Source organism: Neomonachus schauinslandi, chromosome 10 (assembly GCF_002201575.2).
Source record: "Neomonachus schauinslandi chromosome 10, ASM220157v2, whole genome shotgun sequence".
Classification (NCBI taxonomy): Eukaryota; Metazoa; Chordata; class Mammalia; order Carnivora; family Phocidae; genus Neomonachus; species Neomonachus schauinslandi.
The window spans coordinates 63915705-63940755 of record NC_058412.1 but is presented as its reverse complement, the minus strand read 5'-3'; the positions used below and the strand labels follow the sequence as shown (position 1 = coordinate 63940755).

At 39.1% G+C, this 25051-nt stretch overlaps 1 protein-coding gene across 5 annotated transcripts in view; it reads left to right on the top strand.

Moving 5' to 3' along the window:
* Positions 1-25051, top strand: part of CCDC85A (coiled-coil domain containing 85A) — a 195638-nt gene that overhangs the window by 148716 nt on the left and 21871 nt on the right. For all 5 annotated transcript variants that reach the window (XM_021701236.1, XM_021701235.1, XM_021701234.1 and 2 more), the window contains exon 3: positions 10737-10813. In XM_021701236.1, coding sequence (XP_021556911.1) covers positions 10737-10813 — 77 coding nt within the window. The remainder of the gene's footprint in view (positions 1-10736; positions 10814-25051) is intronic.

Below are 25051 nucleotides of genomic sequence, written 5' to 3'. Positions count from 1 at the left end.
TTCCTCTTTTACAGAAAATGAAACCAAATCTGGACTGTTTCAAAAAATACAGCACTTGGGGGGCACTGGGAGAAGAGCATTCACGATGTTTTCTGTCAGCGCATTCTTGGAAAAAGATGCGGTATTTTCAGCCTTCATTCAAATTTGAAATAAACAGGACAGCCCCTTGTTCTGGTTCCTTTAACTTTGAAATGACAGGTTTTCCCCTTCTCGAAGAAACATAACCCGTTTTGATAAGGACCGTGGCCCCCTGCCATCGTCCAGCTGCCCTCTGAGAGACCCGAGCCCCTCCCTCAGGCTCAGCAGACACCTGCCGGTGCCCCACAGCTGTGTGTGCTACTGCACCCTCAGGGCGCCCCTCACAGAGACGGGCCAGGAGGACATGTTCAGGGAAGGCGCCATGCTAACCAAAAAGCAACCTTACTAACTAGAGCACATTTCCAGCTGCAGGACATTTATACTGTATACCAAGCTATTAGTGGTAGAAATGGTCCATTTTTTATACATCCCCACACCTGTCTCTCCCTTTCTCTGCTCTCTCTTCTCTCTCTCTCTCTCTTTCCTGCTCTCGCTTCCTCCCCAACCCCCTAAGACACACACACAGACACACACACACACACACACACACCCAATTTTTTTAACCTGCTTGGCACATTTCACATTTTCTTACTGAAATTACCCACCAGTGATTTGATCTGGCATAATCTGAGAACCTCTGCCAAGTTTCCACCCAAAGTTTAGTGTTCTTTCGTATGTTTCTCAAATGGCACAACGGAATTGATACTAAGCTCCATTTAAATGCTGGAGTGATTGAAAAGCATAGACTTGTGCTATAAAATAATTCCCTTTCAGAGCACTGTCTGCATAACTGGTTGACACACTGAATAAATTTTAATTGTACCAGACACTCTTCTAGGCACTTGGAGGGCATCGCTCAACACAGCAAAGGTCCCTGCCTTGTGGAATTTACACAAGGGGAGATGGGGAGAGGCAGGACTTCTACAGTAAAGATAGCATGTGCACAAGGTAATTTGTATGATAGAAGGTGATGAAGTGTTTTGAGAAAAGTAAGTACAACAGGCTTGGAACTCAGGAAGATAGGGTAGAGATGGGGGCAGGTGGAGGGATTAAATGAGGTGGACTCGGTGAATCGCATGGAGAGGCTGACACTTGGACAAAGACTTGTGGGAAGTGAAGAAGTCAGCCGAGCAGCTCTCGGGGGTCGGGGGGTGGAGGGAAAGAGCATTCCAGAAAGCGGGGACAGAAGAAAGCAGGAGCATGCCTGGGGTGTTTAGGACAGAAAGGCAGCTGCGTGGCTGGAGCCCGTGGTGGTGTGAAGGCAGACAGCAACCGGGGAGCCAGATCATATGGGGCCCCGCTGCACTTCTGAAGGACTTTGGCTTTTATGTGGAGCAAAATGGTGAGTTCCTGCAGAGTTCTGAGTGGAGAAAGAAATGAGCAGGCTTAGCATTTTAGAAAGAAAACCCTGGCCACTGTGGGTTGAAAGAGAATTTGAATGAAAATGGACCTGGGAGAGGAGGCAAGAACAGAAGTAGGGACACCGGTTAGGAGACGCTGGTGAGGTTGGGTTTTCAGGATATTCTGGGGGTAGGGTCAACAGGATTTCCAGGTGGATGGGAACTGGGTTGTGTGAGAGAACAGAACCGAACACAGTGCGGATGTTTCTGTCACAAGATAAGCCTGTTGGTCAAAAGGTTTAAGTCTAGGGCTAAGGGGTAAAAGCCAAAAAGAGGACAGCATTTTAAAACCTTAAGCAGTGGAGGAAGGTGACAAGACAGATGGATCCATCTCGGTGGCTCTCACTTCCCCCCTCACAACTGGATTCCAGAATGCGAGCCTTCCCAGCCTGGGCTTGTGCACTTACCTTGCCTAGAACTCTCTTCTCCCAGGTCTTTACATAGCTGGCTTATTCACAGGACCTTAGCCTCAGAGCTCCTCCCGGGCTATGCTCCCTAACATAGCTGTACTTCCCCAGATCTCGCTACACCAGTACTGTCTTGTCCTCACTGCACAGATCACCTTCCCTTTGCTTTTCACTGCATGTCTTCCCCAACCTCCCCCGCTCCGCCCCAGACTGCCCCAAATGCAGACTCCATGAACTCACAGACTCTTACCGTGTTTGCTTGCTGCCGTGTCCCCAATACCTAGGACATCGTCTGGCACACAGGTGAAGGACACTCTGTTGGGTGAAGAAGTCTTGATATTAAAGTAAATTGACATGTCTGTATTAAACCCCTGCAGGGAACACCACTGCTCAATGTGTGAAGTTCAGGGAATATTTCCACGTAACATATTTGGGCAAAAAATGAAAACATGAGAAAAAAATAACATAGAAGAAAGTAGATAAAGAGAAATCATAAGGCACTCAATACATGATTTATTAGCAAGTGAGTTGAAAAGAAGTAAAACTAAAAGATATTCATGGAATGGAAAGAATTTAAAAATTTACGATCACTGAACTTCAAACGGCCCAAGAGCATGCACAGGTAGAAATCTCTGTGGCATCTTACTGAGCTTTCTCCAAATACCTGCAATAACATGAAGCCTGTTATTGTACAAAGCAATATACTCCAATCGGGTTGTCCTAATCATTAGAAAGCTACTTTTTATACCATGCATAGAAGAATAAGGAGTGTTGCACTAGGCAGAGTTGAGTATTTGGCCAAGGGAAGGTGTCAGAGAGACTCAGACTTAAGGGGTTTTGGAGCCAGTGAATAACCAGTGACCAGGTTTCCACATGGGAGGAACAGGATGAAAAATATTTCCTATCTCTTTCAGGCTGGCACAGAGGGAAGGGTCTGAGAAGAGTAAAATTAGCCCCATAGATAATGGACTGGAACAAGACCTGACATCATTTTTTATTTATTTAGGACAATTAAATTTCCCATTTAAAGAAAAAAATCCTGTTTCTGCCCATGAATAAGGCAGTCGGAGTTAAATATCCAGGCAAATCTGAAAATGCTGATTCCAACAAGATTTTTTTAATAAGAAAGGCATCAAATTATAGTGAGAAATGTAATCACTTATATTTCTGGAGCTAATATGAATTCTAAGTAGGAGGCTGCTCTGTGCTTGCCTGAGGAAGAAAGAGAAACACTTCTAGTCAGAACAGTAATAATTTTTTTAAAAACACAGTTCTGAAGTAATTTCCTTAAGAATGTGCAAAAGCCTGTGGATGGTGGGGTTAATTTGGAACTAATGCAAGCGGTGTCTTTAGAAGTTGGGGTTTATCGAAGAGATTGCCTCCAGACTTAAATCACATGGTCATTGGTCTCTCTCTGGCTCAGGGGGCTAACTCTGAGGGAGCCACCGAAAAGCTTCCATCTATAAACCCATGGCCGCAAAAGCCTTCCAAGTGCTTTTCTTCCTGTGTGCTCTTCCAAATGCTGTAATTTGTCTTAGAATGGACCATTACTAGATTTTATTTTCTGCCCTGAAATTTTGGAGACCCAATGGTACTTCATCTAATCAAAACCACTCAGAAGTTTTTTCAAACCTTAGACAGTAGCAACTACCAACAATAAACCTTTTATGTACAATAATCAGAGTAATTTGTGGGTGATTTCAAGGGTGGGTGTTCCCTTACGAAGAGAAACGCTGCTTTAGAAAGCAGGGGGAAGTGAGAGGGCTTAACGTTTTGAGCAGATTATTTTCAAACTAGCAGAGGAAAAAGTCCAGCTACCTTGTATGATCGAAGACATTTCAGGTAAAATGAAGTGAAATCAAGTCCCGGACGTTGTCCAAGGAAAATATCAAGGTTTTTTTTTTTTTTTTTTAATGCTTTGTTAATCACCATACATTATATCATTAGTTTTTGATGTCGTGTTCCATGATTCATTGTTTGCGTATAACACCCAGTGCCCCGTGCAGAACTTGCCCTCTTTAATACCCATCACCAGGCTAACCCATGCCCCCACTCCCTCCCCTCTAGAACCCTCAGTTTGTTTCTCAGAGTCCAAAGTCTCTCATGGTTCGTCTCCCCCTCCGATTTCACCCATTTTTTCCCTTCCTGCTTTTTTTTTTTTTTTTTAAACATATAATGTATTATTTGTTTCAGAGGTACAGGTCTGTGATTCAACAGTCTTCCACAATTCACAGCGCTCACCATAGCGCATACCCTCCCCAATGTCTATCACCCAGCCACCCCATCCCTCCCAACCCCCACCACTCCAGCAACCCTGTTTGTTTCCTAAGATTGAGAATTCCTCATATCAGTGAGGTCATATGATACATGTCTTTCTCTGATTGACTTATTTCGCTCAGCATAATACCCTCCAGTTCCATCCACGTCGTTGCAAATGGCAAGATCTCATTCCTTTTGATGGCTGCATAATATTCCATCGTATATATACACACATCTTTATCCATTCATCTGTCGATGGACATCTTGGCTTTTTCCACAGTTTGGCTATTGTGGACATTGCTGCTATAAACGTCAGGGTGCACGTACCCCTTCAGATCCCTACATTTGTATCTTTGGGGTAAATACGAAGTAATGCAATTGCTGGGTCGTATGGTAGCTCAATTTTCAACTTTATGAGGAATCTCCATACTGTTTTCCAGAGTGGTTGCACAAGCTTGCATTCCCACCAACAGTGTAGGAGGGTTCCCCTTTCTCCGCATCCCCGCCAACATCTGTTGTTTCCTGACTTGTTAATTTTAGCCATTCTGACTGGTGTGAAGTGGTATCTCATTGAGGTTTTGATTTGGAGTTCCCTGATGCTGAGTGATGTTGAGCACTTTTTCATGTGTCTGTTGGCCATTTGGATGTCTTTTTTGGAAAAATGTCTGTTCATGTCTTCTGCCCTTGATTGGATCATTTGTTCTTTGGGTGTTGAGTTTAAGAAGTTCTTTATAGATTTTGGATACTAGTCCTTTATCTGATATGTCATTTGCAAATATCTTCTCCCATTCTGTCAGTTGTCTTTTGGTTTTGTTGACTGTTTCTTTTGCTGTGCAAAAGCTTTGTATCTTGATGACGTCCCAAGAGTTCATTTTTGCCCTTGCTTCCCTTGCCTTTGGTGATGTTTCTAGGAAGAAGTTGCTTGCGGCTGAGGTTGAAGACGTTTCTGCCTGTGTTCTCCTTTAGGATTTGGATGGACTCCTGTCTCACATTTAGGTCTTCCAACCATTTGGAGTCTATTTTTGTGTGTGATGTAAGGAAAAGGTCCAGTTTCATTCTTCTGCATGTGGCTGTCCAATTTTCCCAACACCATTTGTTGAAGAGACTGTCTTTTTTCCATTGGACATTCTTTCCTGCTTTGTCAAAGATGAGTTGACCATAGAGTTGAGGGTCCACTTCTGGGCTCTCTATTCTGTTCCATTGATCTATGTGTCTGTTTTTGTGCCAGTACCATACTGTCTTGATGATGACAGCTTTGTAATAGAGCTGGAAGTCTGGAATTGTGATGCCACCAGCTTTGCTTTTCTTTTTCAACATTCCTCTGGCTATTCGGGGTCTTTTCTGGTTCCATACAAATTTTAGGATTATTTGTTCCATTTCTTTGAAAAAAAGTGGATGGTATTTTGATGGGGATTGCATTGAATGTGTTTTTCCATTTCTTTGTGTCTTCCTCAATTTCTTTCATGAGTATTTTATAGTTTTCTGAGTACAGATCCTTTGCCTCTTTGGTTAGATTTATTCCTAGGTATCTTATGGTTTTGGGTGCCATTGTAAATGGGATCAACTCCTTAATTTCTCTTTCTTCTGTCTTGTTGTTGGTGTATAGGAATGCCACCGATTTCTGTGCATTGATTTTATATCCTGCCACTTGACTGAATTCCTGTATGAGTTCTAGCAGTTTTGGGGTGGAGTCTTTTGAGTTTTCCACATAAAGTATCATGTCATCTGCAAAGAGTGAGAGTTTGACTTCCTCTTTGCCGATTTGTATGCTTTTTATTTCTTTTTGTTATCTGGTTGCTGTGGCTAAGACTTCTAATACTATGTTGAATAGCAGTTGTGATAGTGGACATCCCTCAAGTTATTTTAAGTAAAGATCTATCTAGAATATCTAAAATCAGGAAGAAGAAGGAAGAACTTGGAATGTATGTAAGAAGTTTGCTATCACTTAATAATACTCAAGATGGCAGTCACTGTGATGTCCCAGCAATGAAACAAAATCTTCTGAATGTATTTAATCTCCAGTGTTAGAGGCCAAGTTTACTACCCTCTGGGTTTTATTCTCTCATCTGCCTAATGAGTCAGGGGATCAAGGATAGGCTGAACTAGTAAACTTCTAAGGTACATCCCAGTTCTAAAATTGGCACCATTTAGAAGGTACGAACTTAATGGAATTCTTGTGACTATTGAATGTTTCTTAGACTTGTCTTATTGGGAAAGGTGCTGTGGACTTTTACATGTAGGTTCAAAGAAAAGTGAGATACATGGCAATAAGTTGTTTCTGATTTGAAAATACATCCAAGATTTACCCGGAGAACATCTTGACAATGTCACTGGATTTTCACATCGGTATTGTTTGCTTAACCTTGCTTAGCTTCTAGTGGGTGGATATCCTCGGTTTCCCATGGTGGAAAAAGAAAATACCTTTTGGGGATGTTAAAAGCAAATCACCATCTGCATAACTGGGTTTGGATGTTGGCTTTTCATACCCTGGATTGTGGGAAGCAGCGTGGCCTTTCCTCCTTCTCCCCAGTATGTCCCTTTCTCCTCGTTGGTGTGCCTCCTTTCCCTCTTCCCTGTTTACACCAGGATCACTCTTGGCTTCTGGTCCTTGTCCATCCTGTGGCTATGCTTTCATCTCTCTGGCCTGTCAAACTTCTGTTGATCCGTGAAGCTCAAGTTTCTCTTTCCTGAGAACTGCCGCCTATATTGATCTTTCTGGGCTCATGTTTCGCATGATTTCACACTAAATTTCACATTACCTTACCATTTCCTTTATTTTCCCTTCTTCCCTCCCCACAGCCAGTTATATACTTCTGAAAGATCGGGTCCTTCTGGAACACATTGTAGATCTATGTAGATCTAGTATAGCCTAGTGTTTGGCTGTTTTTCAGGAGCTTCATTCTCAGAGTTCTGAAAGCCAAAATGACATTCTGAAATCGAAGTTTTAACAGCGGTCAGCCACTGGTAGAAGATGAGACGGTCAGTTCAAATCATAGGGCATTCTAATTCAGGGCTGCATGCGCATGTGTCTACGGGTATCACTTAATAATAAAAACACCATGAGCACAGCATAATGTAGAGTGTTGTGGAATCGCCATGTAGTCACCTGAAACTAATACAACATTGTAGTTCAACTGTACCTCAGTTAAGAAAAGAATGCCAGTGTTTGTCAGATACTTCTCTTAGGTTAATGCACACTGGCAGCCCTCATCCCCTGTGTGTAATGGAAAACCCGCTTATTTTATAGTCGACACCACTTTGGAAGTCCCTTGAATGAGGAAGAAAAGGGAAGAAGCAGCCTGGGGAAGGGGTTGTACCAACATGGCCAAATATGTTATAGCATAAAAGGGGCTCCTTTTCTTCCTTACAAGAAAATTATTCCAGTGTTTTATCCAGTATTCAGCTAGGACTGGGATATACATTGTGGTGCATTTTTAAAGTATGGATCTTTGAGGTGCCTGGGTGGCTCAGTCGGGTAAGTGTCTGCCTTCAGCTCAGGTCATGACCTCAGGGTCCTGGGATGGAGCCCCAAGTTGGGCTCCCTACTCAGCAGGGAGTCTGCTTCTCCCCTCTCCCTCTGTGCAAACCCGCTCCTGCTCTCTCTCTCTCAAATAAATAAAATCTTTAAACATAAATAAGTACATAAAAGTATGGAGTTTCTTTTTTTTTTTTTAAGATTTTATTTATTTATTCATGAGAGACAGAGAGAGGCAGAGGGAGAAGCAGGCTCCCAAGGAGCAGAGAGCCCGATGCGGGACTCGATCCCAGGACCCTGGGATCATGACCTGAGCCGAAGGCAGACGCTTAACCATCTGAGCCACCCAGGCACCCAAGTATGGAGTTTCTTATACTTTATCCTGTTATGTCTTATTTTAAAATGGTTACATATTTTCTATCCCATTATTAGCTCTGTACTAGTAGTCAGGCTTGGCTAGCCTATGGAGGAGTCAAATCTCACAGTCCTAAAAGCTTAACAAAATGTTTCTTGTTCTTTCCTGTCACAGGGGAAGGATTGGGTAGTTTCTTCAATGGTTTTTTTTATATAGGGACTTGAGGACCCAGTGTATTCCAGAAAAATGTTTGCATACTTCACTCCCATTAAGGAATTGTATAATCAGGTTCTTGATGAATAAAAGAACTAACAGCATGAATTCTCTTATTTATGCATGCGCATCACCTATTCTTCCTGTTCTCCCCAGCCCCATCCCCTGAGGAGTTTTTCATTGTGGTATTGTTCACTGTTAAGTAATAATTGCAACAGAGACAGCCTGAAACAATAGGGCCTTCTGGAACACAGAACATGGGCATGTAATCCTAAAGCAGAATTTGTTTTCTGAGAAATCTAAGTCTTGCAGTAACTGGCTTCTCTTCATCTCAACCCTAGAATAGTGCCCGACACAAACCAGTGACACAATCAATATGTGTTGAATGAATGAACTCAAAACTCTCCTTTGCTTTGCCTTTATCTTGTAAAGCTAATCTCTAAAAATTATTTTACCAATCTAAAATGTTTCCTATCTTTTTCTGTCCCAGCCTATATTTGCAGTGAATGCTTGGAAACAAAGATATGGACTTCATCTATTTTAACTTGACATTAAAAATTGGACTTAAGGCATGTTTTCCAAATTCAGGAATTTACCCTCTTTTTTTGAACTGACACGCTAGGTCTTTCATAATATAGGTTGACGCTTAATGAAACCATCGAATATGTAAACTGAAAAAACTTTAAAAAGAAGTAGATTAAAGTGACTGAAGATAGTTACTGAATTAAAATCCATTCAGTGACATTTTCAAATGTCACCCAAAGCACTCTGTAGAGTCATTTGAGCTGCTTTAAGTATCACGGCTTTGAGGATAGTGCAGTCTAGGGACAATAAAGATTAGGTATAAATTATGAACAAAGGAGAAAAGAATTATATACTTTTTCTTGGTGTAAGTAGAACATTTCTGAGCAACTTTTCACTTGGATGGCCCTTATCAAGTGGTTGTTTTTCTAGAGTAGAGAGGGGCTTGCAAAACTGTAAATCAGGCAATTTACATTCATATTTTGACGATCTGCAAATCACTTATTCATTTGCTAGAGTAAAAAAGATTCATAAAATCAATATGTTATTCATTTATGCTTTTTTTTTGCCATTTGGAAGAGTCCGTAAAGCAAACTCTTAACATTTCATTGAGCTAAAAAATGAGAGCCTGTTTCTAGGAACTGTCTTCAGTTTTCTTTACGTTGTGTTTCTGTCTTGTATGAGGGATGCTCAAAACTAAGTCTTGCCCACTGGTGTGAGATCGGTGGGTGGTTATATTAACGTCAGTGATGGGGACTTTATGCAAACATTTGTGAAAAAACCGGCAGGCTGTAAACCCATCAGGGATGAGCTTAATTGTTACATTTGCAAATTAAGGACTGAAGTTTCTTATTTATTTTAAGAAAATAAAACTATCTTACTGCTTTGAAGGTCACAGAAATGGAATTGAGTTCATATAACCAATTTCCATATAAAAATTATAAAGTAGAGTTTCCAGGATGAATTTCAGATCAAGGTATTAATTTGCATCCATATCCATTCAGATTGTTAGGGACGCCAAATATTTACCATTTAAATGCGCTACCATCTTGGTCTTCCTTCTTGCTATTTTATGTTTCTGAAGCTGAAGAACATGCGCTGAGGTTTAATATTAACTATGCTGCTCTAAGATTAACTATGGAAATATGCTGGAGGAATTCTATTGTCATGTACATTTTACTATACCTGAAGTATGTTTGTTCTTGGGCAATGAATCAATGGCAACTATGTTGCTATGTGATGCAGGTGAATATTTTTGCTTTAATGAAGAGTTCTTGTCAGATTGTTTCTCAAAGTGAAACTCTTCTTTAGAGAACTTTAGAGTTCATATGGAACAGACTCTCAGCATAATGGTAATTGTCACCAGGTAGCACACTCCTGAGCTCCTGAAGAAATGAAAACAAGAATGAGTTTTAAAGTCAGCCCCTGGCTTACCTAAAGATTTGGGAAAAACTTGGGTCTGTGTCATATTCAGCCAGAATCAAAGTCAAAATTTAGCCTCCCCTCCACTTAGCCCTTTGGTAGCTGTTCTCTGGATTGCAGACATAATATCTGGAGATTGGGGAAAAGAATGAATGTTGCATTTAAGACTTGAAGTATTTTTTGGGAAAACTAAGGGAGCTGGATATTGAAAATATTTCAATTTTCTATTTTTAATATGACTTTGTAATTTATTTTGATTATAATTAACATTACAAAAAGTCTTATGTGGGGGACAGCTCCTTGAAAGCTCAAAATGCCCAGAATAAGTAGAAAAGGGAGTAAGTGTCTTCAAGATGTCTGACCTTCTGAGGGCTGCATGGTGTAGGAAAGCCTACGACCTCACCCCCAATAAATTCCTCTAATTGTCTTTAACATGGTACAATTGTTCAAAGTGCTTGTGGTTTCAATGGCTTTTGTTACTTTTTTTTTTTTTTAAATAACTACGTTGTCACTACCTGATTTGAATAAATCGAACCAGAAATATCCTGACAGTGCACTAAACAAGACCTGTGTGTATAATGTGAGTTCTTTCTTTTTAATTTTAGAATCAACCTTGTCCTATGTTAGGCAGCTGGAGGCAAGAGTAAGACAGCTGGAGGAAGAAAATCGCATGCTGCCCCAGGTGGGTGACTTCCAGACGCTCATAGCTAGTCAGTGTCATTGGAGTTGTAGCATTTTTATCTGGAATTTAAAGTCTCAATTACATTTCTCCTGTAAATGATAGAAATCATTTTGTAAATAGTCATTCATCAATGTAGAGTGTGATTGCTTTCCATAATGACCATCATATTATCTGGGTTCTTAAGTGTGATACCACAGGATGCAGATGTCTGAAATAAGAATGCAATGTAATTTTGAAAGGAAGAAGACAAGAGAAAGAGAAAAATGAAGAGAAGGAAAAAATACTTTGCTAGTACTACTCCTATACATCATGCATGTAGTTGGCGAATATAGGGAAGGGACTCTTATTTAAATAAAAATTTTGCTCATTTATGGGCTCAGGGAAGCTGTAGGTAGTTTGAAGATTTCATATGTTACAGAAATTAGTACTTTTGCTAAAATTCTTTGTGATCGAATTGAACTCTTTCAGTGCAACAAAGGCATGACAGTAACTAACAGCTTTACCGTGGGGCTTAACTTCTTTTCCCTGGTGAATCTAAAGTGGCACTTTTTCTGGGATTTAATGCCTCACCATATATTTTACTTATAATATTATTTCTATGGGCTGAACTATCTTGATGAGAATGATGTTGGCTGAGGTGGTGGTTCTTAGGGAATGTTTTGTTGAGGAGTTGAACAAATCTTCGAGGTTGGTTTCCTTTACAGACATGGAGGCAGTATTTTAATATTTTTATGAGCGGAGTTTTCTAAGCATTTAGTCACTAGTGTTCTTTATACATTCGGGTGATTATTTCTGTTTCCTAAGTGACTAAGGGAAAATCCACCCCTAAAAAACTAAGGAAACAGTAGTTTAAATGGGAAGACAGAGACTGGTTATAATTCAGGGGAAAACACATAAATATGAACACTTTGCAAAGATATTTTAGGTCTTTTAAACCTCATTTTGTTTTCAAACTACGTTTGCTCATTAATGATGATTTGGTCTGTCAGGTACTGCATCTAAGAATGCCTTTCTCTTTCTCTCATTGGCCAGCCATCTGGCTGAAAATCATGAGAGTAAATGAAATGAATCTATTTCTTTCCCTTCTCAAACTATGCATATGTCAATACTCATGTTGACAGAAGGGATTATTTGCATCATCAAATAAGATGCTGCTGGTAGAGTTTTCTCTTTGCTCTTCTATACTTTACATTTTTAAAATTTTCTTTGCCATTTGTCCTTTTATATGGGATTCACAGTATGACTGCACCAGGACCCTTGACTGAAAACATCTAACTTCTTTCCGTTCCAAGAAACCTAAAAATATAATCAGGTTATTGTGAGTATTCTATATGACTATACCATCTCTGGGGCAACTGGGAATGTAAATGAAAAGAGAAAAAAAAGAGATCAGTTTCTTAGTTTCCCTCTGAGTGGGAATTGAGGCTCATGTCAAACACTGAAATGCTAGCATGGAGACTATGTTATTTAAAAAGAGGCACAACAAATATGAAAATGATTACAGGATTGATTTTTAAAAATCTGTAAAAGTGTCAGAAGTCTTGAAGAGAAATCAGAGGAGTCTTCAACTGTACTTGATACATCAAGTGTTGCATATTTAAATACAGAGTACTTGCACAGTCGAGAAGTAGAAGAGATTAAACAACTTTTCAGACTAAAGTCTGAAAACATATGTTTTTAAATGCATTGCTATTTTCTATCAAAGAAGGTTTTCTTTCTCCACAAGAAAAGCCTAGGAAGGATCATGTTTTACTGAATCTTAAGATGTTATTGATGTGGGATGGACCATTATCATATGTAGCACTAAGAATGAAAAAAGATGTTGTCGATTATACCATGTCGGATTCTTGCTGATTTCAGAGATGTTAAAATGGAAAAACAGTGCTTTAGAATTAAACAGCTTTTTTTTTTTTTAAAGATTTTATTTATTTATTTGAAACAGAGAGAATGAAAGACAGAGAGCATGAGAGGGAGGAGGGTCAGAGGGAGAAGCAGACTCCCTGCTGAGCAGGGAGCCCGATGCGGGACTCGATCCCGGGACTCCAGGATCATGACCTGAGCCGAAGGCAGTCGCTTAACCAACTGAGCCACCCAGGCGCCCAGAATTAAACAGCTTTTTACATGTCCAGGGTACTTTAGTGAAAAGAAAATCCATTGTTTGAAATATGCTGTTGGACATATATGCAAAGAATACAATAGATCTCAGTTCGAAAACAATATTGTGTTAAATTTCTGTATTGGAGAGTGTTGCCTTCATTTATAGCTAAGATATATATGATAGGACCACCAATTGCAAGTACTTGTGTAAATACAACTGAAATGAACAGACAATAGACGAGATCTGAGGATGGAAAGCAATAAGTGAATCTCAAAACAGTGAGAATCCTGTAAAGGGAATACTTGCGGAAGGCTGAGATTTGGACTGGATAACACAAAGGCGTATGCGACTTATTCTTGGATGTTATTGGTACTATTACCAATAATTACGTGCTTTCCCTGCATAAACTATTTCTGACTGCATGATATTAGCTGATTTACAAGGTCAACTCAATGTGACTAGCTGACATTTCTGCATAAATTAGTCTCAATATCTGAACACTTGATTTTCCCATTGTAGGAACTTGCTCACTGTGCTTTGATTAAAAGGTATTCTGTTTTACTTCCAAGTTTATAAAAATATATCCTCTTAACTGGATAAACAGGAAAGAAGAATATAGTTGGCAATTGGAATTCCAAGTATATTGGATATCTTTTGTGGCTGTGGCCAGGTTCTTTGCTGATAGTTTAGCATTTAGACTAATTATGTAAAGCATTTTCCTGGAGGAAGAAATCTCCTTTATGCTTATTTTTATACTTTATGTAAAATTGTGTATAATGAACTGAGAGTCCCAACTTTGTCCCAGCAATACATATTTAAAAGTAAACGAGATTAGTGTAGTAAGTGCTTGTGGATTTCTCTCTGGTTAGATTCAAAGGCTTCAATTTCTTAGTTTAAAAATGACAAGGTTCCTCCTAGCCTCTTGTTGGCCTAAGTATAAATAAAGTGTAAAGTACAGTTTTACATCCAGGTGAAGTTACCAGTCCCAGAATAAAAGGTTTTTTATTCAAAAACAGATAGAAAAAGGCAGTGAAGATTGAGTCCGTTCTATCCAGCGGTACAGGAGGTGTGGTTGGAATCTCAGCATGGAGCTCATGTGAGCATGTAGCTCTCTGCTCTGCCATGATTTCTACAATATCTCACGAGAATCACTGAGCAGTACTTTAAATCCAGTTTGTGAACACAATATTTCAAAAGAATCCTAAAGTAATAACAGAAAATGCAGTATTATTTGCTATGTTATTACTTGAAAAGAAAATGTCTTTATATATTTGATAGGAAGACAACATGAGATCTACCTTCTTACCAGATTTTCAAGTGCATAACAATTATTGTTATTTATAGGCATGGTGTACATTTGATCTCTAGAACTCAATTCATTTTGCATATCTGAAATTTTGTGCATGGTGATTAGCAACACCCCATCTCCCCTTCCCCTCAGCCTCTGACAACCACCATTCTAGTCTTTGCTTCTATGAGTTTATTTTAGATACCTCATGTAAGTGGAATCATGTGGTATTTGTCCTTTTGTGACATTACCGTATGATGCAGCAATCCTACTTCTGGATATTTACCCAAAAGAATTGAAATCAGGATCTCAAAGAAATATTAGCAATCCTGTGTTCATTGCAGCTCTGTTCACAATAGCCAAGATGTGGAAGCAACCTAAATGCCCATCAGGAGATGAATGGATAAAGAAAATGTGGCATATACATATAATGGACTATTATTCAGCCTTAAAAAAGAAGGAAATCTTGCAATATGTGACAACATGGGCAAATCTTAAAAATGCTTTTTGGAAAGTTGCTACAAATGATCATTAAAGATCCCCTTTAATGAATTTAGAATTTAGGATATTCTTCCTTGAACACATAAACTAATGTGCACATTTTTTTTTTTTTTTACTGATTACATACAAAAATATTTCATAGGATTGCAACAAACCTCTCATATTACACAGAATGCTAAAAGTGCTCAGACTGGTCTGTCAGCTCTGCTGTGTACATATTTAATAGGATAGGAACCCTAAATGAAGATTGTATGTGAATTAAATGTAGCCACTGTATATGAAGTTTTATTAATTTTTAAATCTAATGAGGTGGAGTCACCCACAATGACATAAATAGACATTTTTGATAAAAGACCCAATATGGTATAAAGTAGTTGCAAGGAATTTTATATGAAACTTAAAAGGAATATACCTATTTTGTGTATAGACATTTATACATAAACACAAACTTTCTGTGGGTAAAGAATCCTAGATTTTCAAAGCTGGATAGAACCTCACATATCACATTGGACAACCCCATTTTCTAAGGCCCACAAGATTCACAGAATGTTAGGAGTAGAGTCCTAGTCAGACAGCTAATGAAGGATGGACCCAGGCTAAGATGTAGGCCTATTCAGTGTTCTTCTAGCAAATGTATAGCACCTCTTTTAATCATTTCATACTATTTATCTCATTCAGTGTAAGTAAGCTGCTGAATCTGTTTTTATCTTACTGTCAAATTCTTTTTTTAAAACATTTAATTAACATTGGATTTGCTTAGCCCTCTAAGATTTATCAGATTTAGAGTAAATATTCTATTTTTCTTAAAGCCATAGATGGTATCTATCACAAATGAAAAAAAATTACATTTTATAGAGCCTTCTCCCTGACACATTTCCAAAATACTTCAGTATCCTGGTTTAGTACAAACATACACACCATACATATCTGCATGAGAAATTCATACTGAACAGAATGTGGTCAGAGAGGGTCTTTCTGTCCAGAGTGAATTAGAGGTAGGTGGTGGCTAGGAGAACAAATAGTTACAGTAGTGGTTTTTAAGGTACCTATGAAATTTGTTATTTTAGCCCAAAATTAAAAATCTTGCTTGGATCTCTCAACTCCTCCCATGATCCTTTTCTTGATGGTCACAAGGATTTTTAATCCAGACTTCTCCACGATGTTTATGTGCTATATCTGCAATGAAGTCTACTCAGCCAGAAAATATCTTAAAGTAGATGATCAGAACACTTAGCTGATGATTTTATTATAAATAATACTGTCTTTTGAAGAAATCAGTCACTATTCCAACATCACCGTGAGGGAAAAACTATTTTTTTAAAACTCTTCTCACCTATTTTGTGTCGAGTTTGGGTTTTGCATCAAGAGGAGACCAGAAATAAGCAGTTTGCTCTGATTCCAAAGTCAGTTAAGTACATTTGTTAAAAGTCCTACTGGGAAATCGGTTCCCCCTCATCAAATGCTTCTGCACCAGCATCTGCCCAGAAAGCACTCTGTGTCCTTTGTGCTCCAGAGTCCCTCTCCAAAACAAACCACCCACCTCTTGAGACTAACTTTTGAGAGATTTGTTAGAATCCGTAAAGCTGCCCCGATCTGCCCCATGTCCTATGCCTGCCCGTGTTGCTGTGGGTTCAGCAAATGTGTTTGAAAGGCATGGCAACTTGGATCGCCACTGTGTGGGCTCCTTTCAGCAAGTGTTTCTATTTCTGTTGTGCTAGCACACACAGAGGAGTCTAATTTTAGGAATGGAAATGAAAAATCTTCCTCTCATGTAATTTGGTTACAGCGTGGCCTCACAATGCAGTGCTTTGGGAAGGACGCAGGGCCGTTTCCAGAGCAGTTTCTGAACAAAGGAAAGGAACCTGTCGCCATTGCCAGGAATGCTGAGGAGGGTACATGGGCTCTAAAGAAATTGACCTTGTCACTTCCGTGGCAACACACCCCGGGTCCAGCATCACATCTCTGAAAAGACCCCTCACGTGTGTACCTATGCGGATTACCAGTGTCCCGGACAGAAATGAGAAGATTCTTTCTTACACCTAGATTTCCCTCATGTGCTTCTCCTTTCTTTGCCGTGGAGAGCCTTATTTTGTTGCTTTTTCTCTTTTTCATATTTTCTGACTTTTACAAGTCATTTTTGTCTTACAGGGCCATAAATATCTGGCTTTTCTAGGGTTTGGAATTGCTCTGAAAAAAAAAAAAATCAGCCACTGTTGTACAAAAAACAGGCACAGAGTAATGCTTTACAGGATGCTTAAAGTAAGTGGTGCTAGTCTTCAATTGTTAATGCTTGGAAATTACCATTCTGGCATTCCTGAGGAGTAATTGGATAGTAACTCTATGTGGTGCAACCGGAGTAGAATCTGGATGCTACTGATAGAAGAAATTCGTTAAATCCATTAAGGGCTGGTTGCTGCTAGAATCTTATTTGGGGGAAAAAAAATGGACTCCACCAGAGGAATAATGCTTGTGGGTTGCCATTTTCTCTAAGTCACCATGATTTATGTAATTAAAGAAAAGAAAAAAAGCTTTTATGTAGAGTTCAATAGAGTTTTCAGAGGACAGATGGGAGCTGCCCAAGTGGTGTGGGTGTATTGGAACAAAAGAGACAAATAGATATGGAAAATAAATTTATGGGGGGGGGAAGTCATGTTGGAAAACTTGAATAAATGGTGACTGGATTAAGGGAAAAGCTAAAATGTATTAGCGAAAATACTGGAGAGTGAAATTCATGGGAAAAAAATCAAAAATCAACATGGATGCTTTCACAGTGAGGGGACAGTTTACATTCTTCTTTGCCCCACCCCATGCTCGAGGGTTCTTGTTTGAGAATCTTTCATTCTTTTTTTTTTTAAACTATTTTTTTTTAAAGATTTTATTTATTTATTTGAGAGCGAGAATGAGATAGAGCATGAGATGGGGGAGGGTCAGAGGGAGAAGCAGACTCCCTGCTGAGCAGGGAGCCCGATGCGGGACTTGATCCAGGGACTGAAGTCTTCATTCTAATGAGAGAAAATAGATGAACTAGAAATGCAACAGAAAATACAGCTATGCCACTTACTAAACTTATTAAGAGAATTATTGAATTTAAAAGGCACTCAATTATTAGGGACTGTGGTATCCATTCTTATTTAACAGGACTGCCTTTTTCTATCTGTACTGGCATGATAATAATTCTACCACTAGGGCATATTTAAAAAATGTTTTTTTATTTGGAGTAGCCATAAAAATAGCACCTTGGTTACCTGCCCTTGGCAGAATTTGTCACACAAAAAAATGATAGGACTCGCTCAGCAAAAATTTTTGCTGTGTAGTAATATCAACTAGGATCATAGATATTTGAATGAGAAGCAACATGGAGGACTATTTGGGGAAAACTTGAGATGGAACTGTAAGAGAAATTAATGTTGCCTTGGAGAAATGACTTTCTACTCTTTTTAATTTTTTTATCCAAAGTAAAGTGAAAAATCAAAAAAGATGAAACAGTCTTTCCTTTTGTCATTGTGTAAGGAAACAGTCTCATAGAAAACAATAGAAAAGATTGTGTAATGTTTGATATGGGAATTAAATTAGTTAAATGTAAATACTGTTGCGATATGGATATATATAATTAAAAAACAGTAAACTGTGAAAAGTTGGGTCTAATAGAAGCTTGTAAAGATGGGAAGATTACCGCTTGAGAAGCCTCACTTTGCTTTCCATTTCTTACTGGAGGTCATCACCTCTCTGCTGTGAAAAAGGCACCCAATCCACCCTGTCCTCCTCTCTGATTCAGACCTTTCCTACAGTGGGGTTCAGGCATTTCTCATTTAAAAGTCTCTACTTCTAGTTGTTTGGTTTTTTGTTTTGTTTTGTTTTGCTGTGGCCTGAGCAAAGTGATCAATCATACTTCTAACACATTAAAAATTAAAGTTGGTGCCTCTTAATATCTTACAAAAACAAAGTAGACAAATATAAATGTAATACAGGCAATGTCTGTGTGGCCTAAATATAATCACTGTAATAGAGACAAATAATGGGGTTCTTTGACACAATAAAACAGTTTAAGTAAATAAATTTCTAAGTGATTTGAGATTTCCTAAATTATATCTAAGCTAGCATTGTGTGAAAAATAAGCAAAACATAACTGAGTTAATTTTAGAAAGCTGAGACATAGTCAACAGTGATTTTGGACCCTTAGTTACCAAGTAATTAAAGGAGTCCCTGTGAATATGCTAGAACAGAGAATAGGAATTACAAGAGCTAGGATTTAGCCTAATTAGCTGTTGGATCAAGATGATGGGTCTTAACCTTTGTGAACTTGTTATGCTTTGAGTAACAAAGAGAATAGTTGTAGGTGATATGGAAGGTTCTGCTCAGCTCTGCAAATCCATGAATCTCTATCCAGAGAAAGTTTGTGTTTATGTATAATGTATATACAAAATGGGCATGTCCTTTTTATTTTGATATTAAATTCCTTAAAACTACAACTTTATGCCATACTAGGTCTTTTATTTACAGGGGCATATTTATGTCATTGTGGGTTATTCTACCTCATGGGGTTCTAAAGTTAATCAAATTTCACCAGATAGCTGTTTAAGTAAAAGTTAAGGGTACATATCTGTGAGGCTCATGTCACATTAATATGCGTATAGACAGGCTCACATACCAGTCTGAGTAATGTTATGTGTATTTTGAGAGATAATGTGCATTAATGTCCCTTAATGTTCATTTTTATTCTTTGTCTAATCCCTCCATAATGAACATAAAGGCACTGGTTTTCCCTAAGAGTATACATATTTAAAAATAAATAAGATGAGTATGTAAATGATTATTGATTCCTCTCTGGTCAGGAACAAAGGCGTCTTTGTCTTCATTTGGTTAGTGTGGTCCCTTCCAGCCCTGAACATTCTGAGCTCAAGGATTAAAAAAAAAAGAAGAAGAAAAAAGTGTTGTGTCCAAGTCCTAGAACGAAGGGGTCTTTAGTTGAGAGCAGCTAGAGACATGCAGGGAATTAGTTAGTGCTACTAGTGGGAAAGAGGAGCTCAGAGGAGGTATGGCTGGAACGTGAGTCATCACCAGAGAGCACAGTGATTTTTTTGCCGTGCTCCCTGTGGTATCCTGCGAGCATTGTGGAGCTGTACTTTAAATCCAGTGTGTGAGCACAACACTTCAAAGAGAGCCCAAAAGTATGAATTCTCTTATTAGGTATTATTTACGTATTAGCTGTCATTACGTGAGAAGGAGCTACCTTTTTTTTTTTTAAAAAAGATTTTATTTATTTATTTGACACAGAGAGAGAGAGAGTGCTCATAAGCGGGGGTGGGAGGAGGTTGGGGTGGGCAGTGGGAGAGGGAGAAGCAGGCTCCCAGCTGAGCAGGGAGCCCGATGCAGGGCTCGACCCTGGGATCATGACCTGAGCAGAAGGCAGATGCTTAACCGACTGAGCCACCCGGGCTCCCCAGGAGCTACCTTTTAAAAGTTGGTACAAATGATAGTGAAAGATCACCTGAACTTAGAATATTCTTTCCTGAGCACATAAACTAATGTAAACATTTTTTTTTAAATCACATTTAAAAATATTTTAAAGGATTTCATAGGATAAATGGAGACCTGGCATTTCAGAGAGAATTTTTTTAAATGGTGATGAAAGAGTATACCGATATAGGAAATGTTTAAAATTTAACTTTTATTTACCTGCAACTTCTATGGAAACCATCTGTAGTCCTTATTTTAAAATATAACATAATTGTCAGGAATCCAATTCAGAGATAAGCCAAAAGAAATTACTGTGAAAAAGAGATGACAAAAACCTGATATAACATACATTATTTTTTTCTGGTGTGATAGACTGAGAAGAATGACAAGACGGCTTGCATATGAATCAAAGTCTGCTAGACAAGGGATACACAGAAGGAACAATGTCCAGAGGAAAAAAAGATCTTTTTCAAAGGATAGCTGATGTATTGGAGTCATTCTGGACACTAAAGCATCTGAAGTAAGAGCTAGCAATCAGTGGACTGGGCCTTTCTTCAGATTTTCTCGTTGACACAGAGCATGAAAGAGAAATCATCAGGGGTACCCCGTAAGACAATGATCCGTGTTGCCTTTACAGTTCACATGGAGCTCTTATGGATTATCTTTCAGACTGTGTGCCATCGAGCCCACATAACCAGGTAGCATGTTATCCTATGAAGCTAATTAAAGCACGTGTAGAGAAGCAGTATGAAGAGAGCATAGGAAATAAATCACGGGCTTCCCCTCAATTGTTGTAAGTCTGAAGGGCCTTTGGTGGCTAGGTAAATAAGTCTTAGAAGAGGACTTGGGGTTTACTCTAGAAATTCTACAAAGAAGTTCCTACATCAGTAAGCAGTGGAGTGTTTTGAAAAACAACCCGCCCACATTTGTAGAGGTGGCATCCCTGAAAGTAATAGAACAGTCTTCTGTTTCCTTGGGCCACACCAGCACAGATTGGAGTCGGACAGATGGAGTCCTAGCTCTCTCGGCTTACCTTCAAGTGGATGGGTTTTCACCTGTCCTCCTAAGTCTGCTCCTGACTTTGTTACTGGCCGCTACAGTGATGTCCTGGCCATTTCCCTGAATCCTATGATCGGGGCTCCCAACATTCTCTGGGCTGAGAAAATCCCCCCACTCCTGCTTGGGGTCTACCTTGTTCCAGATCCAAAGCCTATGGGACAAGTACTCCTTCCCACAGGTTCTTGTGGGAAGCCCAGAAATGGAGGTGGGGAAGAAGACTTAGTGTTGGCGAAGAGTCAATCTATTCAAAAAAATGTTCCTCTCTTTTCAAAGTACTCCATTATTCTTCATTCAGGTGTCTCTCTCTGGTCTCATTCTTTCCTTTGGAGAACTTCTTGTCCTCAGGTTTCAGTACCTCCCCAAAATTGACTCAACTGGGATATTTGTGATTTCAGGAGTGCCCTAGTCAAGGCATGTAAATAATCAAGCCTTCTTTCAGAATTTTTATCTTCTTTGAGATTTTTCTAACTTTCATAATCTAGGTTAGTTGAGTAGAAGCAGTTTTTGAATTAATATTTCTTAAAAAGAAAAAAAAATTAAGCACAACAAGGAGACAACTAACCACCTTGCTTAAAACCCTTGGACTAATTATTTTGCTAGTTTTATTAATGTAGCTACAGTTTATTAGGAAAAAGATTGCATGTCGAAATGTAAGGATCAAAAAGAAATGTAAATCTGACTCAAATGTAGTGTAACAAATTTGGTACTCTCTCTTTTTTTTGACCTAAAATGCCTCTTACTTGCATCAGAACAACATGCGATGCAGAAGTTCTAATGTTTGACAGATAACAAATAACTAATAAACCCAGGACCAGATGGGAGCCATCCTGGACTTACATAAAAGCTGGCTCTAAGAAAGGGAGGATTTTTGATAGCCAAGATATTTCAGCTGTTTTTGACACCCAAGGCAGGTGTATCTTAATGTCAAAAAGGTAATTTCTTTATTGAAACATTTTCATATGCAAGAAAATTTAATATCCATAACTCCAGAAATCTCATACAAGAAAAACATAAAATACACACTCAAATAAATGACAACTCCAGCAAACTTAATCACAAATGAATTGTGTGGGAATGATAGGTCTTTATCCTTTTGGGTGGCAAGCATGTATTGAGAGTCAGAAGTTAACAGAAGCTACAGTTCGAATTTGACATCTTTTTCACAAAGAGTTTTAGACAAAGGGAGCTTCTGCAACTTTGCATTTTGAAATTTGTTGTTTTGTTTGGAACTAGCCCCATTCACTTTCCATTCCCTGTTTCTATCCCACTTGTATTTTAACACATGAGTCCTTAACCAGCAAAACTCACTTTTGTCAGTAAGTTCTGCAAATGATATAGTAGTTGGTGATGGCAGCTCAGGTTCTTTGCCAGTAGAAAAGGACTTTGGAGAGGTCGATTTAAGACAGGACCCTCTAAATGCTTGTGAAAAGGGTAGGCATGTGGCCTCACGGGCATTCATTTAATTGAAGAGGACTCTCTTGGTTAGGGAACCAGTTCCACTGAGCCTTTGACACTGGAGAACGAGATTAAGATGGACATGAGGGCAGGTAAGAGCAGTAGCCTCTCCAGTGGTTTTCACTCAAAACAAGTACCCTGCTCATGATCTTGATATTGACAGAGTTCTTCAGAATCAGCCATGAGAGAGTCATTAGACAGCTCTCAATTCTGGGTGGTTTCTCAGGGCTGTAAATGATGCTATAGTAACTTACGAATCAATAGAACTTTGGTCTTTAAGCCTAGAAAATGTCCACTGTTGCTATCACATTGATTTTTAGTACTTTATCACCTTATTAAATTATGCTTTTTATTTTAGGTATATCTTTTATGTTCATTCTGTTTGAAGGCATCAATCCTGTTGGTCTTCAGTATTCAGAATCTTAAGTCTTTAGGGCCCAAGGAGAGACGCTGTAGGTCATGAAAAGGATAGTGCCCAATTCTTTTATTTTTACAAGTTCTTAAATGATGGGGCTGCAGCCTGAAATGGACCGTTCTCCCTGTGAGAAACAAAGCTTAAGCCACAGCAAAATGGCTGATTTACAAGAATCCTGTAACCCTTGCAGTTGAGTCAGCCTCAGGGTGCAGACAGCACACAGGATGGGGCTGGTTGAGTCGCCCGTTCCACCTTAGAGTTTTGTTGTTGTCACAAGCCCTAGAACCACATCCTGATTATCAGCTGAGGTCCTGTATATTGGAGCAAAACTGAGGCCATCTTGATGCTGTCCCATCCTGACCCTGGCCCCTATGATGATCTCTGTTTTGCAGGTGAGAGAATGTTAACTCATAGGCAGAGGCAAGGTTTGTGCCCAGATTTTCTGTTACCACTAGTCTAGCATTCTTCCCGTTTTGCTGAAACCTGTTGCATGGCAAGTGTGTTTCTTTTGAAGCAAGATAGTGGTGAAAACACCACCAACCACCACCACGATCTCCACCATCACCATCCAGAGCTCTGGTGGAGCATCCTTGGGGTCTGAATTGGGAATTAACCAAGAAACCCAGTGAGTTGTTAGTCCATCTGTTTTACTAGTCACTGAGAGACTTCATTGCTCTGATAATGATTCTCTCAGGATGGGAGATTTTCTCATTCTTTTATTATTCTTAAGGACATGTCTAGCCCCTAGATAACTGATTAGTCAGGAAAGAATATTTGTCTACTTAATACTTACCACTTCTGTTTCAATTATAGTTTCTTTGTAAGCCACTTACCTCCTTCTCCAAAAAATTCCCAGACTATTCCAGTCTATCATAATGTTCTTATCCCCTCAACCAGGGCTTGGAACCTTTTAAATAAAGGGCCAGATAGTAAATATTTTCAAAGTTGTGAGCTATATGGTGTTTTTCAACTACTCCTGTCTGCCATCATGGCACTAGAACAGCTGAAAACAGAGTATCTAAATGAACAGCTGTAGCTGTGTTCTAACAAAACTACTTATAAAACAGGTGAAAGGGTCTGGATTTAACTCTGACAGTAGTTTGCTGACCCCTATGTTGCCCTGAAATCATTTGTCAATTTCTTGGGTTATCTCTTAATATCATTTTTTAATTGGTCCCTCATATTGTTATATACATTCTCATTTGTGCATAAATAATTTATTATATACAAAAACTTTTCCCAGTAAGTATTATTTATATTTTTATTGGCTTAACTTCCTTTGGCCTGTCATTCCCAAACCTGCCCTCAGTTATCAGTATGTGGGATTTGAAAAGCACTGTGAGCGAACCAGAGGAGTAGTTGGGAAGAGGCAAAGCTATTCTTTCCAACAAACCACTTAGTTTTGGGGGGGAAATTTGTTGGAGATCAAGATGTTTGCATTTGACCTGAAAAGGCACGTCCTCCCCTACAGGACAGTTGTGTTACTAATGGATAGGAAGTTTGTACTTTTCCAAAACCCATATGTCTGGTGATTGAAGGTGTACGTTAGTGAGTGATTGATTATATTGCTTTTGTGTCCTTGCACATCTCAGATTGCTGGAAAGAGAACATGGGCAAGCTTGTCTTTAAAATAGATACCACATGGCTGGTAGCTTGGAAAGAACATGAAATGCTATATAGTCCTTCACAGACAAGTGAAATTCTAAATCCATGTCTCTCAGGGAATGAGGGAAACCATTTCTGGCTTGGAAGGAGGTCAGAAACCAATTAATCTCCCTTTTTCTTTAAGTGAGGACATCACAGGGTAGAGTGAGAAATCGGAAGATCACTAGTAAGAATAAAGTGAATTCTGTATTTTTCAGGTCGTTCATATTCATATTCTCTTCTCCCATGATCTTTGTCAAATCTGTGGTTTTTAATGATGATCTATGTTATGCTTGAAAAGGACAAAAAGGAAAGGCCTTC